Consider the following 18,138-nt stretch of genomic DNA (forward strand, 5'->3'; position numbering starts at 1 on the left):
TCTCCTGCATAGGCAGGCGGGTTCTTTACCCCTAGTGCCAATAGATGTTGGTAGGTGTTAAGTTATTATAGTTTTAAAATTCCTTTGATACAAGTCATTATATCCTTCAGCAAAAATAGAAAGTTATGAATAAAAATGTTAAATGTCCACTGGAAAAAATGTGAGGGGGAATGTCAAATTTGTCAAAATTATCTTGTGTCTGTGTGTGTGTGTGTGAGTTCGGTCATGCCCAACTCTTTGCGACACTGTGAACTGTAGCCCTCCAGGTTTTTGAGAACATTGGAATGGGTTGCCTCCAAGAATATTGTAATGAATTGCCATTTCCTTTCCCTAGGGGATTAAGAATGCCCCCAAAGTCATTGAAGTGTACAAGGGAAACAAAGTAAGCCAAGTAGTCTTAGAGCCTGGGTAGCTCAGTTGGTAGAGCATCAGACTTTTAATCTGAGGGTTCAGGGTTCAAGTCCCTGTAAAGGCGGGAAGTTTAAGTGCTTTCTTGTATTAGAGCATACTGATGTTTTATCCCAAGGAAAATTTGGCTTAAACTTTGACCACTTTCACCTGCTTAGAGTAAGGAAACACCAAGAAGTCAGTTACCTTCAACCTTAACCAGTAGCTGAGATTTGATATTGTGTTTTAAGCAGGAGATCTTAGCAGTTCTTCGCGAGGAACACAGTATAAAATGGTTAAGTGAAGTGAAGTCACTCAGTCGTGTCTGACTCTTTGTGACCCCATGGACTGTAACCTTTCAGATTTCCCTGTCCATGGGATTCTCCAGAGTACTGGAGTGGGTTGCCATTTCCTTCTCCAATAAAATGCTTACAGCCCATGAAATATAAGAAAGCTATCCCTTTAGACTAGGGTGTATTAGAAAAGGAACTGGAAAGTATATTTGTTGAGTAAAGTATTCACTGGGTCAGGACTTCTAGATTTTCAGTTATTCTCTCTCACAACTGAGCTACTTAGTAGATGGGAAAGCCCTGCACTAAGCCATGGTAATGTCACATGCTAATGATAAACATAAATGGTAGGAAGTTATTTCACAAATACTGCCATATAATCTTTAGGTGAAATGCTCACCCTACCCAAAAATATTGACATATTTTACCATCCATTTCTGCAATTTTGTCCAATTGTGTGTTGATACATTTTCTTACTCAGTGGATTGTATTTTTCTTCAGAAATATACATTTCCTCCCTCCATCTCTGTGGAAGGATTGTACTTTCCATTTGAAGAATATATGATGGTTTACATAGAAAATCTTAAGGAGCTAAAAGCAAACAAAAATCCTCCTAGAACTAATAAGTATGTTTAGCAAAGTCACAGAATACAAGATCAAAATAGAAAAATCAATTGTATTTCTATAAAAAATGGACACCAAAATTAAAATACAGTGTTTTTTTTTTTAAGTAAAGAAACAATTAGAAAAAAAAAGAAGCACTTAGATAAAAATCTACCCAAACATGTGAACATGTGCCTTCTGGGAACAGCAAAACTACAAAATTCTGATGAAAACAAAGACTTAAATAAATGGAGAGAGATTCTGTGTTCATTGATCACAAAACTCAACATAGCAAAGATGTCAACTCCCCTGAAATTGATGTACAAGTTTAATATAACTTAATATAATTCCTATCAAAATCCAGGAAAGATTTTTTTTGTAGCTATAGACATGACTATTCTGAAATTTATGTGGAAAATCAAATGAGTTAGAATAACTAGAATGATTCTGAAAAACAGGAATAAAGTGGAAGAAATCATTCTTATGATTTCAAGACTTATTGTATAGCTACAGTAATAAAGAGTATACATTAATTGGAAGAGGGATAGATAGAACCAGTATAGAGAATACAGAAAGCACCACATACAACTACATCTAAATTATTTTTTTTACAAAAATGCAGGAGCAACTCAGTAGAGGAAGAAAAGTCTTACTCTTTTCTCATGATCGTGGGAGAGCAATTGGATACCCACTTAATCCAAATTAAAAGATGCTTGCTCCTTGGAAGAAAAACTATGATAAACCTAGATGGCATATTAAAAAGCAGAGATGTAACTTTGCCAACAAAGATCTGTCTTGTCAAAGCTATGGTTTTTCTGGCAGTCATGTACGGATATGAGAGCTGGACCACAAAGAAGACTAAATGCCAAAGAACTGATGCTTTCTAACTGTGGTGCTGGAGAAGACTCTTGAGAGTCCTGTGAATAGCAAGAAGATCAAACCAGTCAACCCTAAAGGAAATCAACCCTGAATATTCATTGGAAGGACAGATGCCGAAGCTGAAGCTCCAATACTTTGGCCACCTGATGTGAAGAGCCAAGTCACTGGAAAAGACCCTGATGCTAGGAAAGATTGAGGGCGTGAGGTGAAGGGAATGACAGGATGAGATGGTTGGTTGACATCATCAACTCAATGGACATGAGTTTGAGCAAACTCCCAGAGACAGTGAAGGACAGGTAAGCCTGGTGAGCTGCCGTCCATGGGGTCACAAAGAGTCGGATACAAATGAGTGATGGAACAAGAATTGGATATCTATAGGCAAAAGAAGCAAACCTCAGCTTACATCTCATATTTTATTTTAAAATTAGCTGAAAATGCTTTATAGATTTAAAATAAAATATAAAACTGTAAAACTTTTGGAAGAAAATGTGAGAATATTTGGGAGACCTGGTGCTTGATGGAGAGGCAGTAAGCATAACACCAAACACACAGTCCATAAAAGATAAACTTGACTAACTGGATTTCATCAAAATGAAAAACTTTCACTCTGCAATAGACTGCTGAGAAAATTAAAAAAGAGTTATAGGCTGGGAGAAAATATTTGCAAATAACATATCTGACAAAAACATATCTAGAATACACAAAGATGTCTCAAAACTCCTTTTTAAAACAACAAACAATCCAGTTAGAAAAAGGGCAAAAAACTTGAAGGGACATTTTACCAAAGAGGATATACAAATGGAAAATAAGCACATGAAAAGATGTTCAATATCACTAGTCATTTAGGAAATATAAATAAAGACCATGATGAGATATCCCTACACACCTATTATAAGAGATAAAATAACAAATGGTAACAACTGCTAAAGGTTGGCAAGAATGCAGAGAAACTGGATTTGTCATACATTGCATATGGGAATGTAGAATGGTAAAACCACTCTGAAAAACAGTTTGTCAGTTTCTTAAAGAACTAAACTTAACACACCATACAATTCAGCAATTCCACTCCTAGGCATTTATCCTCGAACAATGAAAACTTATATCCATACAAAACTGTGTACATTATATTTATAGAAGCTTAATTTGTAATAGCTCAAAACCTGAAAACAACCAAAATGTTCCTTAATAGGTGAATAAGTTAAAAACTGGTATATCCATAGTAGTATGGAACACTATTCAACAGTAAAAAAAAAAAAAAAAAAGAATGAACTATTGATACACGAAACCTCAATACATTATCTCTGCAACTTCATGAGAATTTATAAGTATTTATAATAATTTCATGTGAATTTGTAATTATTATTTCATTGGAATAATGTATTTATTGTATAACATACATACTTTCTCTTCTTCATGGACTTGGCCATGTGGCTTAGTTTGACTAATGAAATGAGAGTGGAAATGTCCAGTCTAATATATCAGAGAAGCCTTCAGCTTACAGTACTAAAGATGAAGGGCTTTTTACCTCTAGATGGGCCCTCTCTAGCGTCCTCACAAAGGCAGCTACAAACAAGAGCTGTGTTCAGGAACTTTCCAAAGGTCTGCTCTCTAACACGGCAAAAAGAAGGACCTATCTTTAAAAAAAAGAAAGAAGAAAAAATCTTTTTTTTTTGTAAGTCGAAACGACCCCAAACGAGATGCAATCGAAATTGTGACCCCCGTGTAATAATTTGAGCAACAAATTGAGTTAACTTTATTGCAGGCGCACTGTCCTTGTGAAAATCTTGCCCCATTGCAAGCGAATAAAGCATCTTTTATTCAAAGGATTGTCTGTGAGATTTTCGACAAACAACACAGGAGATGGTTAACACGATTCCTGTCTGATGGCACCAGAGTTGGCTACACGATTTTCGAGATTCTCCCGGAGAAGGGTCCATCCCGAGTTTTGCTCCGCGGGCGCTTCCTCTGCTCTTTGTGAGCGGCCGCCTACCGATGCAGAAGACTCAAGAGATGTGGGCTCGATCCCTAGGTCGGGAAGATTCTCCTGGAGAAGGAAATGGCAACCCACTCCAGTATTCTTGCCTGGGAAATCCCATGAACAGAGGAGCCTGGTGGGCTACAGTCCGTGGGGTCGCAAAGAATTGAACATGGCTGAGCTCGCGTGCGTGCATACACACATAGAGGCTTCGGGAAGGGGGAAAGGTGCTGGGGAGGGGGTACATTGATAAGCTTGGTCACTCTTCGGCAGATTGGGAAACTGCAGATCTGGAGGTGATGATCCGAGGACATCTGATTACGGAAGAGCGGATCTTCTATGTGTATGGGAGAGAGAGGGGAGGCGGAAACCATCAGAATGAAAGGAAAAAAAATATATATATATATATATATATATAAAACAAACGGTGATATAATCATTGAAAGGAAAAACAGTAACAATGATTAGAAGGTGAGCAGAGTGGCGCAGCGGAAGCGTGCTGGGCCCATAACCCAGAGGTCGATGGATCGAAACCATCCTCTGCTAAGGGGTCTTTTTATATATGATTGCTTTCGCTAAGGGTCGGACGCGACTGAACTGAACCGATTTTCGCTAAACTTATTCCAACCAGGATACAAGAACAGAAACCAAGTCAATTTCTACATCTTCCATGTTTAATCAATAAAAATTCATGAGCTTGATAATCCTTTAGTTTGGGTTGTTTCCCGCCTTACTTTAAAATCCCACGATTCTCCCACTAGGCAATTCCAAAACTCTTCTTATCTGAAGTGGCACACTACTCCGAATTGTAAAATTCCTTCCATCCCTGGTGTCCAGCAGAAGAGCAATTGGAAATATTCTTTCTGTCGAGGTGGTCTTATATGTTGTATGCGACCTCATCGAGAAAGAAGTGATAAATTCCGTATTTGCTTCTGCTACATCTTCCAGTAAAGAGGTTTTTCAACTTATTATCTACTTAAGATGTTTTGATTGATTGCATTCTATTAGTAAATGCAAATATAAATTAAACCCCAAATTTACTTACAACAGATTTGTGGTATCACTAAATATTAAAATTTCAGATTTCAATGGTCATACTTGTTTGGTACAGACTAGTATACTAGGATGGTCGAATAAAGACTTTAAGCGTAAACATACATTATATTGGCATAAGATTCTATAAAAATGCAAGTTCAAGGAGAAAGAGATCAATGAAATGGGAAATGTCTAGACCCATTTTTGGACGGTGTGGGTTTTGAAGGGAGCCCTCTCTCCGAGTTCCGTAACTTAACCTTGAAATAATCTTTCTTCAAAGAGTTGTCTTCAATCCATGCCAATTACATTATTAAGAGTTGTTCTAGAAATCTTAAAACGTTGTTTTTAATTTCTCAAAATGTTAGTCCTCTAGTTCACCCTGACTTAGTCTGAATATTCAGCCTCAAATTAAATCTCCCACTCCTTTGCTCCCCTCCAAAAGCCTCGACCGCACTGGGCTAGGTGAGGATCGACAATGAAGAGATAGTCTGGGTGGCTGAGCTAGCGACTAAGCCGGGTGCCTGCGGAGGCGCTCAGGTTCCGGGTTGGCAGACAGGTAATCCCTTTGGCTCAGTCCGAAGCCTCGAGACCCCGCCTGTAGAGGCAGTACGAACAACCGGAGGGTGAGCCGGATTCAGTCTCCGGGAGGCTAAGTCTGGAGTTTGTCATCCAGGAGGCAATGACTGACCCCTACTGGCTGCAGGGACGAAAAGGCAAAGGAAAGAAGTGCGGGAATCCTCACCCAGCAAATCCCACTTGAGTTGCTTCCGGCCGCTGGCGCCAAGAATGCAGTCTGGGCTGCACAGGTCCTCGCGTCCGAGTCTCCAGTCCTGCGCTCCCGCGAGCTCCCCCACCCCGACTCACCCTGCGGGGCTCGGACTGCACTCATTACTCCGACTCCAGGGAACAGGAGGGCGCATGGATCCCGCCCGCCGCCCGCAGCCAGGACCCTTCCCGCCGGCCGCTGCGGGAATCTGGAGACTCCGCGCCGGCACAGCTCTAGCTATGCGTGCCTGGGTGAACTCCGGCAGCGCGCTTCCTCTCCAATCCCTCTCCGCCTGCCGCGCGCTGCAACCTGGAGAGGAGAGATCAGAGGCCCGAGCGTCCAGCCTCTGCCTCAAAATAGCCGAGCAGGCCACCCCGACCGCCGACATCCTGCGTGTCCTGTTTTCACAGGCTGCTGACTTTCGGATGCCGGACCTGGAGGATGTGGAGCGCCCCGAGACCCCTGCTCTTTCCTCGTGCCGGGATGCCAACCGTCATCCGAACACTGCGCACTTCGACCGCGGCTGGGTCGTCGGAAACCTCGGGAGCGGAAACCCTAAATCCAAGTCACCGACTCCGCTTCATTGATCCGCATGGGCAGTTACCTGGGCAAGCTGGGACTTTCGCCATCATCCCCAGCAGAAGGGCGCACAGACTTGTCGGAGAGGCCAGTGAACCGCCGGCCAACTCAGTCCTTTCATCAAGTCTACCGGATTCAGCACGTCCATCGTGCCCACCCTGCCCCTCGACACAGACCTGCGAGGAGGCCGCCGGACTGGGTTCCTTCCAACCCCACCGTGTGGATGGTCAATGAGGCTTGGAGGCGCTTTCCCATGAAGAGATGCCAGAATTCCATCATGGGGCCTCTTCCCTCAGACTGGTGGGAAGGTTACTCCCAGCGGAGTATCTGGTCTCTGCGGCACCCCAGGGCAATATGGAGCCCGGTGACCATCAAGATCGTTCCTCCTGAGCGGACAGTCCCCCCCTCCGCTTCCCCAGCAGAGGTAATCAACTCTGCAGGGTCCTCGCCCTCTGAGAGGCTCCCAGACCCTTGTGCAAAGGAAACGGTGCTGAGGGCCCTCAAAGAGTGCAAGAAGGGGAACGTGAGGTTGGAAGAACCACTGTTTCATGAGATCTTTGACTGTAAGAGAAGTATTCCAGAGACCAGACCATCTGCATTTAAACCTCTGGTGAAAGACGGAGTCCTCAATTCTTTTGTGCCCAGGCCTGGGCCTCTGAAGAGAAGCCTCAACCCTTGGAGCTCAGATCACAGCTTGAATAAGAGGCCCAGTTGTTCCTCCATGGACTCCTTGACCAGCACACACACAGGCGACTCCCTTAACTCCAAAAGAAATGCTATCACAAGCTCTTACAGCTCTTCTCGAGATTTCTCGGAATCTTGGAAGAAAAGTATTCCCAGTGCATCACTCCAGATACCAGAGTGGCCAGTAAAAAAGAAAGAAAAAGGTCATCAGTCTCACTCTCCATTCCCACTGGTATCAGACGAGTCCCCAGAAACATCTGACAGCTCTGGACAGCAAAATCAGATTCCACTGCTTCCATCTAGCCCTGAAAACCTGCTGTCTCTCATTCCACCTCCCCAGCTTGGTCATCCAGTCCCTGAAGACCTGGCCTTAGGGAAGAAAGCTGGACTCCAATCGAGCAACAAAACCAGAGAGAATACAACTGAGATCACCACAGACTCTGTCCCTGAGACTAGGTCTGCTATTCAGCCTTCCCTGTCTCTCACCCTGCCTTCTGCAGGCACAGCTCCAACCCAGGGCACTGATCCTCAGTTGGAAAGTTTAAATAAGTTACAGAAGTCTCCAGGTCCACCGGCCTTCCCACAACCCACTGGAGAGGTAATCAGTGCAGCCCACTCACCTCTGACAACAGCAAGCCTGCAAGCCCCACTTGGGTGCTCACAGTCAGAGCCCCTTTCAGGCATCTCTTCAGACTCAAAACCCCCAGCTACTTTCATCCATCTGACCCCTGTTTCTCCCACATCATCAGTCACTGGCACCACACAGCTACCTTCGACTTCTCAGGCTGCCGCATACCTAGACTCATCTGCTGTTATCCCTACAGCCCCCACTGCGCAAAGTACTTCATTTAGACTGATGAGCAGCCCAGCTCCCCATCCAGAAGATGTGCCTCCTGTTGCAGCTTCTGCTGACTACATGTCAAAACCCATTTTGGGGCTCCCACCCAATAGTGAGACTGGGACCTCCTTATACTCTAGAATTTCAGTCACAGCTGCTCCATCTTCAGCTCCGGGTACCTTAACTCCCACTTTCAGGCCTATCTTTGGCAGTGTAAGACCACTTAAAACTATCCCCATGATAGCTCCTTTTTCTTTCAAGCAGGCCTCTCCTCCACCTACCCCTGCTTCTACCCATCTCTTCCATGGCCTGGTCAAGGCCACCTCTGTAGTCATGTCCACCACACCAGCCAGCACATCCAAAGACTCTTTTAAGCCACCTTTGGATTTTGGTGTAGTGAATGTTACCAGTACCATGGGCAACACTTACTCCATCCCTTCCACTTGCCACACTTTCCTTCTTGGGGCTGCCTGTGCCTTCAAGGCCAGTTTCTCCCCAGCTGCAGGCTTCATTTTGCCACCAAGCCAACGTCCTACCATTCCTACTGTACACACAGTCACTATCTTTAGCCAGGTTCTTCCCAGTGCTGTCCAAATATCCCCTACCAGGAGCACTGCCAATATTAGAGCTAGTTCTCTGTCCACTTCAGCCCTAGGAAACCCCAATCAGCCTGCATTATCATCCAGGATCTCCAGTGCAACCTCAGCATTCACAATTCCCTTGGGGTCAGGCCCAAGGTCACCCTTCCCATTATCCCTGGGAGCAACTCCCCAGCCTGCATTTGGGATTGCATATGGGCTGAAGCAAGGAGCCCCCCAACCAGCCCTTGGCCCAAGCTTCAGTAGCTCTCTCATTTTTGGAAACTCAACAGTGGCATCCTCAACCCCAGCACAAACTCTGACTCAAATATCCTTCAACAGTCCCACTCAGTCAGCCTTTGGAGGTTTGGCACCATCAGCCTCCACCTTTTGCATCCCTCCCAACCTCCGGCCAGATGTTAACAACACTCCAATAGCTATTCCCTTTGGTCAGGCTAATACAAATGGTTTTGGAGTTGTTACCCCAACCCGCCGGACTGGGGCTTGTGGCTCAGTGTTTGGTAGCACAGCCCCAAGACCTTTTGACTTTGGGGGATTAGTAACCCCTATGGACTGTGGGGAGACTGGGGTCAATGTGACTGCTCCAGACATGAGTTCCAACTCCAGAGCATTCAGCACTGGAGCAGTGCCAAGTGGGACAACTAGCATCATCACACCCTTGGGTAAAGGCTGGGGCCAAAAAAACCAGGGTCTGGCCAGCCAGGGCACACCTTTTCCTTTGGGGAGGGCCAACATTTCTGCAAGAAAAGCTATGTTTAGGGGCCCTTCCATGGATCCCTTTGCTCAGAGTGCTCCTGTCCTTGGACCAGTTAAGGCAGGCAGCAGTTTTGGCTTTGGGATGCATTCTTCACCTCCCCAGGGCTCTGTTGGAAAAGGATCTTTCAGATCGCCAGCCCCATCATTTTCCATTGGCACAAAATCAAAAACCTCAAGGAATAGGGAGCAAGGGCATTCTCGAAGGCATCATTCCCATAAGAAATAACCTGTGTTCCTTGCCATTTATACTGTGATGTGGACCTCAGCGTAGTGAATTGCCTCAGCATCTTCTAAGTCTCTACAGCAAAAATACCTGAGATCTAAGGTGAGAGTTTTTGCACATTCACCTTGTAGTCCTAATCTACATTCTAGAAGACAATGAAAGACTAAAGTATCACTGATAATAGCAGAATGGAACTGAGTGGAACTAAACCTTTGGAACTGAACAGAGCCTTGCCTTCCCCTCCCTGCCCATTCCTTTCTGTGTCAAGGATGAGCTCAATCAAGACACTGCCTCCTGCTTTTTTTCTGGGAACAACATGACAGGGAGGCAACAAGTACAGCCCTCTTGCCACTCTGGGAGGAGGAATAGATTCTTTGTAAATCTCAGCCTTCTTTTATTTGGCCCAAAGAAGTGGTTCCTTTATCTGATTCCCCAGGGCGACCGAGTCCTCATTTCTCTCACCTTTGTTCCTCAATTGGTTTTTGGAGAAGTTTTTATTTTTTTAATTTTTATATATTTTTGGAGAAGCTTTTAATGCAGTTTGACCTTGAATCCAACTTTTCCTTGAGGATCAGTGGTTAACCCATGAGAGTACCCACAGGAGGGTTGGAGAGAAAAGGACACAGTGGTGCAATCTTGCTTCTGCTCTTTACACCATAGGTCATGATTCCTCCAGTATAAGCCAGAAATGCTCAGTTAGGGAACCAAAGCTTACACTTCATTTTTTGTTTTAATTTGTATAATACCTTATATAGTCACCCTTAACATTCACATCTCTCCTAGCTGGGGTAGGTAGGGCAGTAAAACTCTTGGACCTGAGAAAAAAAGAGAAAAAGTACATAACCAATGGGAGGTCTATGAGTAAGCCTCAACATATTCCTTAGCACTTATCATCCTAATGAAAAAAAGGCAAGAATGATTCCCTGAATACATCTATCTCCTGCTTTATGGATACCTTGAAAGAGACATAATTGGAAAAATAATTTTAAATTGGGTGATACAATAAAAGTAAATTGCTGAAATGAGTTTATGGTATAGGAATTGCTATCCAACTCATGTCTATTCTGAGGCAGAGAGATACTAAGAAACTTGCCCAATCTCAACCAGTTAGTAAAGGTTAGATTTGGGATTTAAACCCTCTTGGCTCCAAAGTCTGTGCTCACTTATCCCTCTCTACAGCAAATCACCAAAGTTAGAACTCTAACCCAGGTATAAATGACTCTAAATATTCATGCCATTTCACCTTTTAAAGACATTCCACAATCCAAGATTTCTGTCTTATAGAGTGGGGAGGGATAAGAGGAAAAGTATGAGACCTTTTCTACACTCTTTACATGATAATTTAGCATTTATATAGTGATGGCTATATGTCCTGTATTATGCTTTGCACCAGATATTCAGAGGAGATGGAAACTCCTGCTTTGGAGATAATAGTTTAGCAGGTTGATTGGTCAGTAAGCCAGTGATTTCAAAACAAGTGACAAAGGCTAGGGGAATGTAAGCAGAAGACAGAAGTTCATCTTACCAAAGAAGTCTTTGAACTTGATTTCTGTTTTAAGGTGTGTATTCTGGGAATAAACTGGGGAAGGGTATCACAGACCAAAGACAAAATACCTGCACAGGATCATCCAGAAAACAGAGCAGATCTGTTGGGATAACTGTTCAAGGAGTCTGACAAACTTCGGGAGAAGCAGGGGCAGATCATAGATATGCTATAAACCATGTCCAGCGGTATGGATAGGGTTCCAAATACAGTGGAGAATCCTGGAAAGATTTTTTTTTCCTGTTTTCTCTCCCCTTTAATTATTGTGTTAAACATCAAAGAGTTTACAGAAGAAACTCGGGGTGGAAATCAAGGAAGCGAGGACAGGGCCCCCCTTCACCTGAGGAGAGTGCTCCCTCCCTGCCTTCCAAATGTCAGGGGAGAGGACAGGATCTGGAAAGATTTTAAGTTAGGAAAAACACAAGTTTGGGTTTATACTGCTCTAGTTGCCTTGTGAGGAAGGAATCAAATGGGGACAGACTGGAGGCTGGAAATGTGTGGTAGACTGTGGAGACACCAACAAACAAGACAGGTACACCTTCTATTGTGGTAATTGCCTGATTAACAACCACAATCCGAATAGTTTGAGCCAGGCCCCAAAGAAGTACAGTTCACTGAAGCCAATTTTTTTTTTTTTTTCCTCTTTTTCTTTCGTAACTCCGAGATGGGGGAAGAGTGAAATAGGAACAATGTGAAGATTTAAAAAATTAATTGTAGTTTTTGGTTGTTTGGGTTTTTGTGTTCGTTATTCTCCTGGCATTCCCAGCCTCCTGCCCCCAAGAATTTGAAGAAACCATTTCGTTTCAGTTTTATTTAATTGGATAAAGAGGAACAGGACAAACACCAGGTGGCCGGTTAGCTCAGTTGGTTAGAGCGTGGTGCTAATAACGCCAAGGTCGCGGGTTCGATCCCCGTACGGGCCAACTGGCATGAAGTGGTATTTTTGCTACATTTACACACAGATGAAAATTCTGGTCTCATATCCACTGGGGTGTCACAATTACTGTCTGAGAGATAAAGCTGGTTGAAATCCTTCATTTCCCCAAAGGTAGAAGTCCTGTAAAGAATCCGCCTGCAATGCAGAAGACCCGGGTTCCACCCCTATGTCGGGAAGATCCCCTGAAGAAGGGAATGGCAACCCACTCCAGTGTTTTTTTCCTGGACAGTCCCAAGGACAGAGGAGCCTGGCGGGCTACAGTCCATGGGTCGTGAAGAGTCAGACACGATTGAGCGACTAAGCGCTGCACATTGAACCCCATCTACAGGGCGAAAGGATAGCAGTGAGTGACCAGCAAGGAAAGTAGAGCGGCTTTGGGCATGTTTTTCCACTGGATAACTGATTCTGCAAAGAAACTGAACTTCTTGTACTATATTCATCTATAAATAAACTATGAAACCATTGACGCTTTCTACACTTCCACACTTAGGTTTTAACTAGTTCAGCAAAGGATGAAACAAGGTTTTAAAAATGACAGATGAAAAAAATGTATTAATATCAATACAGCAGTAAAGAAAAGTGAAAGTTGGACAGTAGCCCGCCAGGCTCCTCTCTCGAATTATCCAGGTAGAGTGGGAAGCCATTCCCTTCTCCAGGGTGTCTTCCCCACCCAGAGATCGAACCGCAGCTTCCCACAATTGCATTGCAGTCAGATCTTTACCATCTGAACCACCAGGTAGAAACAGCTTCTTTAATCGTCTCTTTAGCAAAGAGTCAAAGGTCCGTCTAGTCAAAGCTATGGTTTTTCCAGTAGTCATGTTTGGGTATGAGAGTTGGACTACAAAGAAAGCTGAGCACCGACAAACTGATGCTTTTGAACTGTGGTGCTGGAGAAGACTCTTGAGAGTCCCTTGGACTGCACGGAGATCCAACCAGTCCATCCTAAAGGAGATCAAGCCTGAATATTCATTGGAAGGACTGATACTGAAGCTGAAACTCCAATACTTCGGCCACCTGATGTGAAGAACTGACTCACTAGAACTGACCCTGATGCTGGGAAAGACTGAAGGCAGGAGGAGAAGTGGATGAGAGGATGAGATGGTTGGATGGCATCACCGACTCGATGGACATGAGTTTGAGCAAGCCCTGGGAGTTGGTGAAGGACAGGGAAGCCTGGCGTGCTGCAGTCAATGGGGTTGCAAAGAGTTGGACCCAGTTGAGCGACTGAACTGAACTGAACTGAGTTGTCTCTTTATAAGAGGGAAACAGCTGTCAATGGCCAAACCTGGAACACTTAGAACTACAAATATATGGTTTGGGATTATAATCCAAACTGCAGTGTAAAATACATATTCATAAATCCATACTGATAAAAATAAATGATTGAAAAATAAGTCAGTGAATATACCAGAAGGGATACTTTTCCTTTAAGAAAGAATTCCAACCTAAGTAAGTAAATAATCCCCCGACCCACCCAAGACCCATCCAAGGAGCTTAATTCCCTCCCTTCTGGAATATGGGCCATATTCAGTGACTAGCTTCTAAATAGTCCAGTGTTAGTGTTAGTTGCTCAGTCGTGTCCAACTGTTTGCGACCCCATGGAGTGTAGCCCGCCAGGCTCCTCTGTCCAAGAGATCCTCCAGGCAAGAATACTGGAGTGGGTTGCCGTTTCCTTCTCCAATAGTCCAGTACAAAGTAGGAAAACGTAGGCACTTCAAAAGGGAGAAAAATGGCAAATGCTACCTTAAAAATGATCAAAGTTGACATCACCAATGGTAAGCCATGCTCCTATCATGTAACATCTGATATAAAGTGATGAGACAAGTGCTTTATCTCTTCGTTCTCTCCCAAAAACCTATAACCTCAAGCTGTCACATGAAAAATATCAGACAAACCTTGACTGGAAGATAGTCAAGTATTCTATAAAAATACTTCATCCACACCAAGAAACAGTCACAGACCATGGGAGGCTGAATACAATGTAGGATCTTGGTGGGGGTTGGGGGGTGGGGAGGAGTGGGGGAGTGGGGGAGTGGGGGGATGAGGGGTGGGGGAGTAGGGAGTGGAGTAGAAAGGACATTATGTAAGAACAGGTGTGATATAGACAAAGTCAAGAGTTTAGTTATTAGTAAAATATCAACACTGGTTTCTTAGTTTTAACAAAGGTGCCATGGTAATGTAAGAAGCTAATATTAAAGGAAACTGGGTAATGGGTATAAGGAAATTCTGTTTTCTTTGGAACTTTTCGAAAATCACTTCAAAATAAAGATTTAATTTTCAAAATTCTCATAGAAAGCATATCTTTTTGCCACCACTTAAATCAGCATCAACACAAATGCCTGGTTGAGAGTAGGTCTATGATAGGTAGTTGTTAAAAGCTGAAGGAATGATGTCTTCTTTTGGTGAGGGACATGCAGAGATGTTTACATGGTGATATGTGCAAGAAGGTATGTTCTTGTCCTGCAGAATATTTTCCCAGAGTCCCATTCCCATACTGAAATGCAAACCAGACCAATAACATTCATCTTCAACCTATAAAAGACATCTGAAATGGAGCTATATGGTATGTTGAACTTGAAGCTCAGTGGACTTCTCTCACAAAGTTTCAAACCACACCTGAAATGTTTTCTTTCCCGGCTTGACCCTAAAATATTTCCATTTGTGTCAATAAACAGCTTAACCACTTCTCTTTGTTACATCTTGCCTGGCAAAACTGAGGTTAGCTATCACACAGTGGTCCCTTTATAAAATCCGAGTTTTTCAGACAGAACAATGGCCAGTGCAATGTTTTCTTGTGGAGGCTTCACAGAGCTCATACTTTTTTCAGGCAATATTTATCACTCCTTCTTTTTAGAACTTGAGTGATTCAGATTACATTAATGCTGGGTGGGTTTTTCCCTTTTATTTTTACTATTTTAACAAAGCTGTTAAAAGTATGGAAAGCAAAGCACTTTGAGTGAAAATATTCTACAAGAGAAATATTCAAAATTATTAGATTGTGGTGGGATTGAAACCAAGAAAACTAGAGTGCCATTTTATTATACTTGAACACCTAAGCTGGGAATGATGTTTCCGTGGTGTGGTGGTTGGCATATTCGCTTTACACGTGAAAGGTTCCCGGGTCAAAACCGGGCGGGAACAGCTCACTCTTCTGGTTTTTGTCACCTTACTGGCAAGTACAAAACTTTCCTTTGTAGTCTACTGCCCTCATGAAGGTTCACGACTTCAAAACAAAGATTTTCCAATGTATGCTCACAACTACAGCCTTTTAAAGTACTGCATTTTAACATTTCTTTAGCTTCCTCTGACTCCAACTCCAACAAATTCACATGTGTGAATTTTATCTGGAGTATCTCCTTCCAGCCTGTGGCTAGTGTTTTTCTCTCTTAGTGGACTTTTGAAGAAAAAGAGGTTCAGTTTTTGTAAGGTACAGTGTAGCTTAGTCCTGTCTAACATATAGTTGCTCATCTCAAAGGCATGGAAGTATTTTGCTACATTTTCTTCAACAGGCTTTATTGTTTTCACTTTCACCCTTGGCCTATTGGCAATGACTTGAAATGCAAGCAACTGGCCTGTAAGCAATGGAGGTATGCCTACCACAATTTCAAATGAACTATTGAATGAATGCAATCAAACAAGAAGCTAAAACCAACAAATGAAAAGCAAAAGGGGATGTTTCCATATGTCTTCCATCTCTGGCATTTCTTTTCCTACCCAGAAATATTTTCAAAAACCTTCAATATAAAATTTGTGTGTGAAGAAGGTGGAAAGGAATGGAGGAGGAGATGGAAGCAATGAATCAGAAGTTTCCTGTTCCCAGAAACTACATGGAGATCTTGTGTCTGGTGGAGATCATTGTTTAACCTCACAGTCCTTTCCTTTTTCTCCTAGTTCCCCCTTGTCAGAGTTTGTACCCCCATCAGTACTCTCAGGGAATTATTCTGCAGTCTGCCTGGATCAAAGTCTATCTGCTTTGCAATCTTTGGATATTTTGGCCTTAATCTATGATGTTACCATTTGAGAGTTTGCAATGAATGCTCCAGCAGTTACTGGAAACCACTGTTGTTGTTTGTATAATTCACACAACCAGTCTTAATTCTTTTTTGCATCCTGGAATATTTACCACACATGATGGTCAATAAATATTTGTGAATGGATCAATGACACTCAATTTCTTTTTTCTACTATTGTGAAAGTCAATAGAATGGAGTTGGACACCAAAGATGCTGATGACTGCAGGAACTCCTAGAACCAGAAAGCAAAACTTTTATTCCTACTGTGTCTCCCCTGCACCCTCTGCTGACAAGAAAATAAATATTTAAAAGACCTGGGTCCCTTTTCAAAAAGCAGTCTAAAAGGCTGAATTTGGAGCTGAGAAGTGCATTAGAAAAAAACAAAACTGTCTTTCCTCCTGTGTGTCTTCTTCACTACTCACACAGAACACTTTACTTCAGACATGTCTAGCCAGTAAAAATGTGGGAGTATCCCACCACCACCAGCACCAAGTAATTCTGCAACACTAGCTGAGAGTGTCCTACAGTTTAACTCAATGTGGACATTATTTTTCTGGAGATAGCATCAGATCCCATGCGTTACAAGATTAGTCCCTTTAGACCACTCCCATTTCAGATGCCAATGGAACATAGTAGGTCCTTTCGTCATCCAACACATAAATAGATGGTACATTTCAATAGATTGTTGTAAACAAAAGTCAAATAAATATGCTAAATTCAAACACAGACACACAGTAACAGACATAGGATGTCTTTAACAGACTAATAGACTCTATAGAAACTGAGATCAAACTGCCAACATCCGCTGGATCATTGAAAAAGCAAGAGAGTTCCGGAAAAACATCTATTTCTGCTTTATTGACTATGCCAAAGCCTTTGACTGTGTGGATCACAATAAACTGTGGAAAATTCTGAAAGAGATGGGAATACCAGACCACCTGACCTGCTTCTTGAGAAATCTGTATGCAGGTCAGGAAGCAACAGTTAGAACTGGACATGGAACAACAGAATGGTTCCAAATAGGAAAAGGAGTACGTCAAGGCTGTATATTGTCACCCTACTTGTTTAGCTTATATGCAGAGTAATCATGAGAAATGCTGGGCTGGAGGAAGCACAAGCTGGAATCAAGATTGCAGGGAGAAATATCAATAACCTCAGATATGCAGATGACACCACCCTTATGGCAGAAAGTGAAGAACTAAAGAGCCTCTTCATGAAAGTGAAGGAGGAGAGTGAAAAAGTTTGCTTAAAGCTCAACATTCAGAAAACTAAGATCATGGCATCTGGTCCCATCACTTCATGGCAAATAGATGGGGAAACAACAGAAACAGTGAGAGACTTTATTTTGGGGGGCTCCAAAATCACTGCAGATGGTGATTGCAGCCATGAAATTAAAAGACGCTTACTCCTTGGAAGGAAAGTTATGACCTACCTAGACAGCATATTATAAAGCAGAGACATTACTTTGTCAACAAAGGTCTGTCTAGTCAAGCCTATGGTTTTTCCAGTGGTCATGTATGGATGTGAGAGTTGGACTATAAAGAAAGCTGAGCACTGAAGAATTGATGCTTTTGAACTGTGGTGTTGGAGAAGACTCTTGAGAGTCCCTTGGACTGCAAGGAGGTCCAACCAGTCCATCCTAAAGGAGATCAGTCCTGGGTGTTCATTGGAAGGACTGATGTTGAAGCTGAAACTCCAATACTTCGGCCAACTGATGCAAAGAGCTGACTCATTGGAAAAGACCCTGATGCTGGGAAAGATTGAGGGCAGGAGGAGAAGGGGACAACAGAGGATGAGATGGTTGGATGGCATCACCGACTCAATGGACATGGGTTTGGATGAGCACTTAAGAGTTATTGATTAATATATTTGTAATCAGAATCTCAGAAGGCGAAAAGAGAGAAAAGAGCAGAAAAAATATTGGGAGAGTTAATGACTAAATATTTTCCCAAGATAATGAAATACAGGTATTCCTCACTTTTCAAAAGTTCACTTTGCTGCCACTTCATTTTAAGGAAAGACCTGCATTAG

General features: G+C 42.9%; 1 protein-coding gene and 3 non-coding genes across 4 annotated transcripts; all 4 read left to right on the top strand.

The window, feature by feature from the left end:
• Nucleotides 1-402: 402 nt before the first annotated feature.
• On the top strand, nucleotides 403-475 carry TRNAK-UUU. The gene has a single exon. It is a non-coding gene; the product is annotated as a tRNA-Lys (tRNA).
• A 4,133-nt stretch (nucleotides 476-4,608) lies between these two features.
• TRNAM-CAU lies at nucleotides 4,609-4,680 on the top strand. Its single transcript has one exon. It is a non-coding gene; the product is annotated as a tRNA-Met (tRNA).
• A 1,770-nt stretch (nucleotides 4,681-6,450) lies between these two features.
• POM121L2 (POM121 transmembrane nucleoporin like 2) lies at nucleotides 6,451-9,893 on the top strand. The gene has a single exon (XM_043450742.1). The coding sequence runs from the start codon at nucleotides 6,528-6,530 to the stop codon at nucleotides 9,615-9,617; it is 3,090 nt and encodes a 1,029-aa protein (XP_043306677.1). The 5' UTR covers nucleotides 6,451-6,527; the 3' UTR covers nucleotides 9,618-9,893.
• A 2,113-nt stretch (nucleotides 9,894-12,006) lies between these two features.
• TRNAI-AAU lies at nucleotides 12,007-12,080 on the top strand. Its single transcript has one exon. It is a non-coding gene; the product is annotated as a tRNA-Ile (tRNA).
• Nucleotides 12,081-18,138: the final 6,058 nt, after the last annotated feature.

The sequence above is a fragment of the Cervus canadensis genome, chromosome 28, assembly GCF_019320065.1.
Source record: "Cervus canadensis isolate Bull #8, Minnesota chromosome 28, ASM1932006v1, whole genome shotgun sequence".
Lineage (NCBI taxonomy): Eukaryota > Metazoa > Chordata > Mammalia > Artiodactyla > Cervidae > Cervus > Cervus canadensis.